Below are 12233 nucleotides of genomic sequence, written 5' to 3'. Positions count from 1 at the left end.
CTGTCACATAATAGAGAAATTACCATATGGACAGGAGGAGAAGCTTGCAGACAATCTTTTACTTTCTATGAGGCTATCGGGGGGACGTGGAGGCATGAAATCAAGGGAAAAGCCCATAGAGAGTCCATAAAAGCAATGGGACAAAATTATTCAACAACGTCTGCAAGATTCAGTGGGTGATTCAGATTTCTCTTGGCACAGCGATTAGAAGACTTACAATTGTCAGACAGGTTGCTCACATGACATTTACGTCATCAAGCTCTGTTTGAGTCTGCGCAGTACGCTCAACCCCCAGGAAGTGCGTGCTTCTAATTGACTTCACTTGTCTCAGTTGAATCCAATGGGGTCACTGTGTCCATTCATTTTACTGTCTATGGGATACACACACACACAGTGTTTATAGAGTAAGTCATCATTCATAATGAGTGTGTTTGTAGTTCATATCAGTGGCGTGTTCTCATCATGTCACAGGCTCTTCAGAATTGTGCAATTGTGTTATTCAGGTTCAGACAGCAGCATGAGACACATGACTCTTCATGATGCTTCCCCTTTCTGCAGTGTCCATTTGTGACTGGATTTCACCCTACAATCAAAAGTTTAAAAGGAAGAAGGAAAAACTAGGTTTTTTTATATTTTGAGACTTTAAATCTGTTGACACTGGAAATTTAAACAGTCACATATTCTGTGGTAAGTTCAGAACTTATTCTTAATATATTAACGTAGTCATATAATATATTTTTGCTTTTCTTTACATGTGAGTTTAATCATCGGTGAACAGCTCTGTCCAAAATTACAAAAACACTGGCAATGAAAGTGAAAATTACTTCTGATATTTACTTAGGTTTCTTCATATCTTTGGTATATATATATATATATATATATATATATATATATATATATATATATATATATATATATATATATATATATATATATATATATATATATATATATATATATATATATTATAAAATTTGTTGATGAAAACCATCATTTTACTTATTTTATATGATTAAGAGATTACAGTTTCCTTGGAGTGTAACAATAACAGAACTATTGATTCTAAATGGAAACCTATTTATAAGATTTCATAAAGAACTTTGTTTTTTTAATCTCTATTTAGACAATGTATGATGCTATAAATAACATTTTAATATTATTAATTTATTATAGAAATACTTTTTTATCTCTCTGTCTACCTGGTTTTATATTAATAACATGTAGCACCTACTGGAGTCTTACATAAAAGACTGACAGGAAACTGAAACATGATAATAACTGAAAAATGAAAATGAACAAATTACTAAATAAATGATAAATCATGTAAAGAAGGCCAAGTTCTTTCAATGGATTATCTCTACAATCCTCAAAGTATCAGTTCCTCTCTTGCAGACAATGTGGTTTTGCCATGTGATTGTGTATGTTTGTACGTAATCCAAAAAATCCCCATAAGAGATCTGAAACCAATTACTCAACTTTCTTTCTTTCTTTAAGTAAGTGGAAGGAAAGTGACTTTGAAAGTCTCTATGTCAAGAGAAAATATTAGGACATTTCCTCTAAAATGGGTGCCTCTCCATCTTCTGGATCAAACTCTGTGTCTGCGAAGAGTGATCAATCCCTGAGAAATCAGTGATGGACCAGCACCCTCTGACTCAAGGTGAGATATCATTCTTGCATTTAGCAGATACTTTTGTCCTAGGTGACTGTCCAGAAGATGGCCTTTGTTGAGTGGTGCCTCATGTTATCATCACAGAGAGACACAAAATTACTTTCTTTAACTTAAACTGTCACTGTTTCTAATTAGTGGAATGATCCCACCAACCTTCCCAGAAAGTCCCTTGCATCTTTCAAGAAGGGATATTTGATAATTTTATACTATGATATTAGTTTATTTACAAAAATGAGTAATAGATAAATAAATGTAAATTTAAAGTGCATTTAGAATAGTGCTGTAATAGTTTACTATCATCAGGAAATAAAGAACATAGTCTCCAGAACCCAGTCTGTCTATGAAGAGTGACAGATCCATGAGGCAACCCTTTGCATTCAGTGATGGACATCTGACTCCTTGTTTGTATAAACATGCAGTTTCTAATTTAATTTAGTACATACATGAAATACCATTGCATGTACTCCAACAACACAAGGGGTGCACCTCAAAGAAGTGAGTAAAAATCAGATCCTGTAAATGCTATATCTCTGCGGGTCTCCTAAAATTAATGTAAACTTTGCTGCTTTTTTCTTTTTTATTTCATCAGAGAAGAGACATATGAGCTGATCAGATCTGTGCCATCCTCTTCATCCCACTTTCAGACTCACATCATGCAGGAAAGAACTGAAGATGTCCTGCAAAAAAATATGCTGGAGACTGGAGAACTACAGAGAATCAAAGAACAATACAAAACCAGCATGAAGAACAAGTTTGAGAGTTTATCTGAGGGAAACAAACTTAAAGAGACACAAACCCTCTTGAACAGGATCTACACACAGCTCTACATCATAGAGGGAGAAAGTGAAGGAGTGAATGAAGAACATGAGGTTTTACAGATGGAGAAAACAGCCAGAAAACGAAACTCACAAGACACTCCAATCAACTGCAATGACATCTTTAAAACTTCAGCTGAAGCAGGATGTGAGGAGAAAGATCAGATCAAGACTGTTCTTACTAAAGGCATCGCTGGAATTGGAAAAACCGTCTCTGTGCAGAAGTTCATTCTTGACTGGGCCGAGGGAAAAGCCAATCAGGATGTAGATTTCATGTTTGTGCTTCCCTTTCGAGAGCTGAACTTGATCAGAGATCATCAGTACAGTCTTCACAGACTTCTGATGGACTTTCACCCTGAACTTCAAGATCTGGACTCACAGATTTATGAGGAGTGTAAAGTTGTGTTCATCTTTGATGGTCTGGATGAAAGCAGAATCACACTGATTTTTTCAGACGCTCAGAAAGTTTGTGATGTGACTGAGACTCCTTCAGTGGCTGTGTTGATGTCAAACCTCATGAAAGGAGAGCTGCTTCCCTCTGCTCTCATCTGGATCACCTCCAGACCAGCAGCAGCCAATCAGATCCCCTCCAAATACATCAACCGTCTGACAGAAATTCAGGGATTCACTGAGCCTCAGAAGGAGGAATACTTCAGAAAGATAATAAGTGACCAGCATCAAGCCAGCAGAATCATCTCACACATCAGAAGAGCAGGAAGCCTCCATATCATGTGCCACATCCCCGTCTTCTGCTGGATCTCATCCACTGTGCTTCAGAAGCTCCTGGAAGAAGATCTGAGAGCAGAAATCCCTCAAACTCTGACTGAAATGTACATCCACTTCCTGCTGATTCAGATCAACATGAGGAACCAGAAGTATGAAGAGAGAGATCCAGAGAAACTCCTGCAGTCCAACAGAGAAGTGATTGTGAAACTTGCTGAAGTGGCTTTCAAACAGCTGATGAAGGGTAATGTGATGTTCTATGAGGAGGACCTGATTGAGAGCGGCATACACATCACTGATGCCTCAGTGTATTCTGGGATTTGCACTGAGATCTTTAAGGAGGAATCTGTGATTCATCAGAGAAAGGTCTACAGCTTCATTCATCTGAGCGTTCAGGAGTTTCTTGCTGCTTTCTATGTGTTTTACTTTCACATAAGCAGCAATACAGAAGCATTATTAGATTCACTGCAAAACTTGCATAAAAGAGCAGTAGATAAATCTGTTGAGAGTGTGACTGGACAGCTGGATCTGTTTCTGAGGTTCCTGCTGGGTGTCTCACTGGAATCCAATCAGAGACTCTTACAGGATCTACTGACACACACAGAGAACAGCTCAGAGAGCATCAGGAGAACCACACGGTACATTAAAGATAAGATCAAAGATGGACATGAACTCTCCACTGATAGATCCATCAATCTATTCCTCTGTCTGCTGGAAGTGAAAGATCAGACTCTGTCCAGAGAGATTCAGGAGTTTGTGAAATCAGACAAACACTCAGAGAAGAAACTCTCTCCTGCTCACTGCTCAACAATCGCCTACATGCTTCAGATGTCAGAGGAGCCACTGGATGAGCTGGACCTCAAGAAATACAACACATCAGATGAGGGGAGAAGACGACTGATATCAGCTGTGATCAACTGCAGAAAAGCCCTGTGAGTGTTTAATCCATGATTTATAGTGAGTCCTTTCTAATTAGAATTACTTTCTCTGAGTCCTTTCGAATTAGAATTACTTTCTCTATTGTTGTGAAAATAATTTAGCTTGGGTATAATTTTCATAGTTTTAGAATACATTTAACTAAAATGGATGTTCTGGTAATGTTTTTGAAATGACAGTTTTAGAAGGGGTTTAATAATTTAATGCTTGTGTTTCTCTCTTTTTCAGTTTTGCTGGTTGTAATCTCTCAGGTCAGCATTGTGAAACTGTGTCATCAGCTCTACAATCCTCAAATTGTGTCCTGAGAGAGCTGGATCTGAGTAACAATGACCTACAGGATTCAGGAGTAAAACTGCTCTCTGATGGATTTAAGAGTACAAACTGTCAGCTGGAGAGACTGAGGTATTTCTGATTTGATATTGGATATTGTGAATGCTCTGAAATTGTTAAATGTAACACACTGTCAAAATAATGCATTCCTGGTGTCAACAGCTAAACAATTGCACATATTTTTCCAGCTTTTTAATCAAATGGCATTTATTCTGGATGTCTACACATTTTACCTTCAAAATAATAATAAATAAATAAATAAATAAATAAATAAATAAATAAATAAATATAAATAATCTTATTAATTTCTCTAATACTGCTTTCACCATATTTTCACCATATTTTCTCAAAATTGTCCAAACAAAACTATTTTATGTTTATTCAGAGTATAAACTGCAGACTTATCTTCATAACTTCCAGATCATTTTGACCTTCCCTGTGTAGCCTACATTAGAGAATTTGAGAGTCTATGATTTTATTGAGCACAGTTGGTAAAAAGAAGTGTCTGGATAAACTTTAATTCTAACAGTCATTACATTCATTATAAATACACTGCTGCAAAACTACCTATGCAAACCACTCTCTTGAGCATGGATAATTATTAACCGACACTGTTGTAATAGCTGATAGAAATCATGGGCAGTACCTAGGACATTAAACCAGGCACATTAATTGATCAAGAATACACTTAAAAAATACCACTGCCACATTATATTGTGAATTAACAGCACTCAAAGTCAAAACACAACCGATACACTCATTCATTATTCCCCACGTTAGTTTAATAATATAGTCAACTTGAAGGAGTGAATGAAAACAAAAAAGTGAATTCATACATTGATGAACACCTGCTGTTAACAAGAAAATTATTATTCAGTAAAACAACATTAATCTCTAAACCTCTGTAATTCTCAGTAAGAACTTATGTAGACGTCTGACAGAAATAAAGTCAGTCTGAGTAGGCTGGAAGTAAGTTGCAGTTCTTGTTTTTCTATTTTTCTCGAGTGAATCTGCTTGTTAACATCAGGTGTTTATCAGTGTTTTCATTCTCTCTGCCAAGTGGACTGTATTAAAGGGTTGTGCATTTTCATAGCTAAGGCTGATGCGATACACATCTCGATGCATAGCCAGTGATATGATACCCTAAATGCAAACAAACTGAGCAATGTGAAAAATCAGAGTCCAAGTTCGCCTTATATATTGAGTAGTCATTAAAAATAAAATAAAAATAATGGAAGGGACTAATGACTAAAGGGATAGTTCATCCAAAAATGAAAATTCTGTCATTAATTACTCACCCTCATGACGTTCCAAACCCGTAAGACCTTTGTTCATCTTTGGAACACATACTAAGATATTTTTATGAAACCCGAGAGCTATCTCACCCTGTGGTGGATTTGAGTGAGACACTCTGTGTAGATTAAGTGGGCTTCTGTGTTTGAAGTGTGATCGATTGATTGCTTATGCCTGAGAGGTTCATGTGAGTCTGTATAGAAGTTACACAGTAAAAGAGAATTCGGTTCACGAAATAAGGTCTCATAGTGTGTTTATTGGACATACGCAGAAGACATGTAACATACAGGTAAACAGATAGAAAAGACACAAAACCACATCAGACCCTCCATAGACAACAAGTTTACTACCATGATCAAGGTACAGAAACAGAGCAAGGACATTTGAAAATAGTCCAAGTGATGTAAGTGGTTCAGCCATCATTTTAGGAAACTACGAGCATACTTTTTGTGCAAAAAAAAAGAAAAAGAAAAATAGCAACTTCATTCAACAATTCATCTCCTCCATGTCACCCTATAGTGCCATTTTGGAGAGTAATTTTGCTTTGAATTGGACATAAACAATGTATGTTTACATTCGCGACAAAGGGCGTACAAGTATGTTCTGTGTTAGCAGCAGTGGCGGCTCATCCGGGGAGGAGGCACAGCTTACCCAAATTTTTGAGGTGCAAATAGGAGAAGGACTAGTTACTGTTAATAAAATTCACAATTAATTTCAGTTCATATGTAAGAATGTGTATTTTTGGTTTGTAATTTCACAGCTGTAATACCACAATGCTGATAATGTACCAATAACTTATGAGTAGCGATATTGAATATTTGATTGCCAACAGATTTACCAAGCTGTCATTTAAACAGTATATATACAAATTAAAAATAAAGGGAGAACATGCCTAAGATGGATATAGGCTACAGCAGTCGACTTATTAAATATCACAACAGGCAGCTCGTTTTAACACAGACTTTTAAGAAGGGATGGATGTTTGATTCAACTGATATGCTAGGTAAATGAAATTATATTATTTTGCTGTGTGTGTAATTTTCTTTATGGTTTCTGACTAATAGCAACCAAAAAGCCATTTTAAAGTGGTTAATAAATAATTACAAATAATTATAATTGGCAGGGATCCCCAGACCAGTACAATTATTATGCCTCCTTTATTTTAAAACCCATTACATTGTTTATGTTAAGATCAAAGCACACTTTGATCATGGGAGTCCCCTTGCTATCTTTGGGTGGGTCAGATAGCTCCTCAAAAATATCTTAATTTGTGTTCTGAAGGAACAGGTTTGGAACGACATGAGGGTGAGTAATTAATGGCCCTTTTTATTTTTGGATGAACTGTCCCTTTAATTAAAACAGGTGAACAGGATGATATTCTGTCCCAGCTCGAAAGCACACACAAAACATAGCAAATAACTGGTAAATGACTAGAACAGAGGAGGGAGTATACATACTAAAGTAAGCTAGGGACTGTTGACTTAATTAATAATCATTATCAAGACAACAAGGCAGGAGAATAGGGACAGGAAAAAACATAACTAAAATCCATAAGCATGGATATTTTTTTACAGCAACATACTGTAATGTAGATGATGGTAAAAAACTTTAAAATTAACCGTAAATTCACTGTTAGTTTTCCTAATTTTAGTCACTTCTTAGGGCCCATTCACATGTGCATGCTTGAAGTCTTTTTCTCCATTTTTACTGTGTCTCTGTGGCAGAATTACAGCACCACGTACTGGTATGGCATGTATACTGCATCGTTTTGAGTTGGTTTCAGTGGTTTTCTGTGTATGCATATATTTGAGACAATGGCGTATATACAGGGGTTTTTTTAGAATGAGGGGAAAAAAGATTGGATAGGGAAAGCTCTTGCTTCGTGTGGACAGACCCTTAATGTCTTATTTAATTTCCTGTTGTGTAGATTATCTGATCTGTGTGTGTGTGTGTGTGTGTGTGTGCGTTCGTGCACGTATGTATGTGTGTGTGTGTGTGTGTGTTATGTATCCATCTATAGGTTGTCTGGCTGTATGGTGACAGTGGAAGGCTGTGGTTATTTGTCTTCAGCTCTGAGTTCAAATCCCTCACATCTGAGAGAGCTGGATCTGAGCTACAATCACCCAGGACCATCAGGAGTCCAGCTGCTCAAACACAAACTGGAGGATCCAAACTGCTTACTGCAGATACTCAAGTATGTGGGGCAATAATGTGTTTTACACAAGATCACTAGTACTGATAATCAGTGTCGGGGGTTAATATGTATACACATACAGTAGGCCTTCTATGTGAACATCTCTGTCATGGCTGCCGGAGCTGATTTCGGTCCTTCTAATCAATGCTTGTGTTTATACCAGCCATGCTGCGTCATCTATTTCAGAAGCAGCTCTTCGCACTGCTCTGCTAAAAATAGGCACCTAGTCTATTTTTTTAAAACAAGCACAACAAAGTAGGAAATAGCAATAAAAACAACAATAAACAATTAAACTGGACAAAACATAACCATTTAGTCAACTTAACCCAAAATCAAGAAAAAAACAAAAAAAAAAAAACAAGAAAAACAACATTGTACAGGTAAATCTTGTGGTCTCGCGACAAAATAAATATATAGTTACTTAGCTTCTGAAATGCTCCTGGTAATAAATAAAACCTCTACCAAGTTTTTTTTCTAAAACACAATAACATTTACATGAGTGTAACTCACAGTCAGTAGGCTTACGTGCATTTAATATTATGTACATGCCTAATTTGCATTTTTGCAGATATATTTTTTTAAATATGAACAGTAGGTTAAGTGCAATAGGCTGTTTTGTGAGCTGCACGTAGAACAATGTTTGGCTATGTTTGCATGGATGTCAATGGATGAATTCTATTTTTAAATACTTTTTATGTAAAAGTGTAACAGTATATACTGTCTTTTATTATCAGTTCAATTGATCATATATATATATATATATATATATATATATATATATATATATATATATATATATATATATATATATATATATATATATATATATATATATATATATATAGTACAGACCAAAAGTTTGGACACACCTTCTCATTCAAAGAGTTTTCTTTATTTTCATGACTATGAAAATTGTAGTCACACTGAAGGCATCAAAACTATGAATTAACACATGTGGAATTATATACGGAATTATATAGATAAAAAAGTGTGAAACAACTGAAAATATGTCATATTGTAGGTTCTTCAAAGTAGCCACCTTTTGCTTTGATTACTGCTTTGCACACTCTTGGCATTCTCTTGATAAGCTTCAAGAGGTAGTCACCTGAAATGGTCTTCCAACAGTCTTGAAGGAGTTCCCCGAGAGATGCTTAGCACTTGTTGGCCCTTTTGCCTCCTGTCTGCGGTCCAGCTCACCCCTAAACCATCTGGATTGGGTTCAGGTCCGGTGACTGTGGAGGCCAGGTCATCTGGAGCAGCACCCCATCACTCTCCTTCTTGGTCAAATAGCCCTTGATGCCTTCAGTGTGACTCTACAATTTTCATAGTCAGGAAAATAAAGAAAACTCTTTCTGTGTCCAAACTTTTGGTCTGTACTATATATATATATATATATATATATATATATATATATATATATATATATATATATATATTTCACAAGAAATATTAAATTTCTTGTCAGTAGCCTACATGTGGATACTGTTATTTGCAGTCATAGAATACATTATAAGCCTTACGACTCACACCCTATTGGTTTATCAAAAATGAAAATAATTGATCATTTTATGATGACGTGGTATAACTTGGGTGAAAAAAGATTTCAGAAAGATTTCAAGAGCAAACAATCCGGAACTTTATTCGGGGTGTTTATTTATATATATAAAAAAAGATTAAAAAAAAAAAAAAACATTCAGTATGTTCTCAATATTCTCAATACATAACAAACAATGTTTATCCACATAAAGATGCAATAACTACATAAAATAAGATGAAAATGAAACATATTAAATTCATTAACTTTGATATTTGGAGACTTTTGCTTTTTAACAACTGGTTGAAAAGTGTATTTTGTGTTTAGTCACTTGGTTTTAAATTTATCCTCAGTAACTTATGGGTGCTGTTGGTTTTTGTGTCTTTGGTGTTCTGTAGCTATCAGTATCAGTCATTTGTCATGGTTTCTTTTTGACTCCTTCTAGTGTGGATAATGGAGAACATTTAAGAATCACACCAGGACTGAGAAAATGTAGGTCTTTTATCTGACCCCCACCCCACATACGCACACACACACACATTTGTTTGACCACATTATTATGTACATTGCACAGATATTCGTTGATTTTAAAACAGATCAATGATACTTTCTATAGTCTAACCCAACCTCTACCCCTAAACCTACTGTACCCCTTACAGAAACATGGACAAAACACTAGATTTAAAGGGGTCATGAACTGCTCTTTTTTTTATGCTGTTCTCTGTGGTCTTTACATTAAAAACACCTTATTTAGAAGTAAAAAGCTATTTTCTAAAGCTAAAACTGTCCTTTGTGTATATTTCTTGTTGTTTTCAGATGCATGTGATCTCACACTGGATACCAACACCATAAACACTCAACTCATGTTGTCTGGTGAGAAGAGGAAGATCATACATGTGACAGAGCCACTGCAGTATCCTGATCATCCAGAGCGATTCGATAGCTGTGAGCAGGTTCTGTGTGTTGAGAGTCTGACTGGACGCTGTTACTGGGAGGCTGAATGGAGCGGGAAGGGGGCTGATATAGTAGTGTCATATAAAGGCATCAGGAGGAAAGGAGTGAGTGATTGCTGGTTTGGATACAATGACAAATCCTGGAGTCTGTACTGTTGTGCTAATGAATTCACTATCTGGCACAATAATGTGAGCAATAATATACCCTTCCCTTTATCCTCTAAAAGAGTAGGAGTGTATCTGGACTGGTCAGCCGGCTCTCTGTCCTTCTACAGCGTCTCTGACACACACACACTCACACACTTACACACATTCAACACCACATTCACTGAACCCCTCTACGCTGGATTTGCAGTTTATGCTGATTCTTCAGTGTCTCTTGTGTCTGATTAAACAACTTGCTGTAAGACACAACGGAGGCATCACAAACAAGCTGTCAGTTTTCCAAGCAATCACATGATTGCACTCTTAAATTTATTTTAAATCAAATTTTTAAATAATTTCCAATAATTTAAGTTTTTTAATTCCTTGTTTTATTTTTATGATTATTTGTCATGATTATTTTACTTTCTTTTATGTAAAGGACTTTGAATATAACGATTGTGTACGAAATGTGCTATACAAATAAACTTGCCTTGCCTTAGCTTAGCTTATGGTTAATATAGTAATATGACAATAGTGTAGTATATAAGGAAACATAAAACTACAAATTTAAGTTTTTATTTAAATACACTTCAACTATGTCCATCTACATATAGATTTGAGTTTGTAACATATCTGTTTGTTTTTTATCTAAAACCCAGAAGTTTTTCTCTGGTGCTCCAAACTCTATTAACAATCTTCTGTCAGCAAAGAAGTTGACTGAGTCGAGTTTATTAGATAATCATAGCTGCAATGCTCAGACTGAAATATCTGACCAGCCCAAATCCAACTATTTTTATTATATCACAAAAAATAGCAATGGAAAATGACTGCTTCACAACAATGTACACTAATGTTAAAAACCTTTAAATGGAGACATTCTCTGATCTCTTACTTATGAAGACAAATATCTTTTGAAACCACACATAAAAAATAAACAACAATGGAAAAATATGATAAAATATAAATGACTAATCAATGAATAAATCAATTAAATGACTGGTTTTATAAACGATCATATGATTAAATGGAAATGTTCTGTGATTAATCAACTTTCTTTACAAGGGTCGTCCTTTCAATACACGGCAGTAGTTTCTCCTTGCCTCTGAAATGTGGGTCAATCTCCATGCGTGAGGCAATCTATCAAAGAAAAGATCATCTCCCAATGTGACAAGAAGCAAACCCATTCATTTTGAATAAAATTAAAGAGACTGTTTTGACCTTTAGTTGGAATAAAGAAAAACAATTTACCCTCCTGAACAACTCCATAATGTCATATATAAAAGCGCTTGTGCTGAACACATCCACTATGTAATTGAAGAAATGACTTCCATTGTGAGTATCCCTGTACGCAGAGACATCTGTGGAGATAATTAATTCATTGTCAAGTCATACAATAATGTACAAAGCAACATTTGAAACTTTTGAGTTTCATGTCAGGTTCTTCTTCAGAGTGTGAAACAACCTTGAACTAATATAATTAACAAAAGGAAAACTGAGTTGTTTTAAAAGCTTCTACCGGACATTGTGTGTGTACAAAATGAACAGCCAAAGGTAATCAATAAATCAGTCTCATCTGAGCAATCAGTGTTTTTGAGGACTCACCAGGGAGGCTGGACATGAAGCAGACAAAGTCTTTCTCCTT

At 35.6% G+C, this 12233-nt stretch overlaps 1 protein-coding gene across 2 annotated transcripts; it reads left to right on the top strand.

The window, feature by feature from the left end:
- The first annotated feature begins 599 nt into the window (after positions 1–599).
- On the top strand, positions 600–10909 carry LOC113074248 (NLR family CARD domain-containing protein 3-like). 2 transcript variants are annotated; one of them, XM_026247008.1, is made up of 7 exons: positions 600–687; positions 1495–1657; positions 2314–4139; positions 4372–4545; positions 7787–7960; positions 9940–9986; positions 10311–10909. In XM_026247008.1, the coding sequence occupies exons 3-7, from the start codon at positions 2323–2325 to the stop codon at positions 10838–10840; spliced, it is 2742 nt and encodes a 913-aa protein (XP_026102793.1). In that variant the 5' UTR covers positions 600–687; positions 1495–1657; positions 2314–2322; the 3' UTR covers positions 10841–10909. The 2 variants fall into 2 exon arrangements, with proteins under 2 accessions (XP_026102793.1, XP_026102792.1); XM_026247007.1 differs by having other exon boundaries at positions 2259–4139.
- Positions 10910–12233: the final 1324 nt, after the last annotated feature.

This window comes from Carassius auratus, unplaced genomic scaffold, assembly GCF_003368295.1.
Source record: "Carassius auratus strain Wakin unplaced genomic scaffold, ASM336829v1 scaf_tig00014168, whole genome shotgun sequence".
Lineage (NCBI taxonomy): Eukaryota > Metazoa > Chordata > Actinopteri > Cypriniformes > Cyprinidae > Carassius > Carassius auratus.
This window is presented reverse-complemented; position numbering and strand designations above follow the sequence as displayed.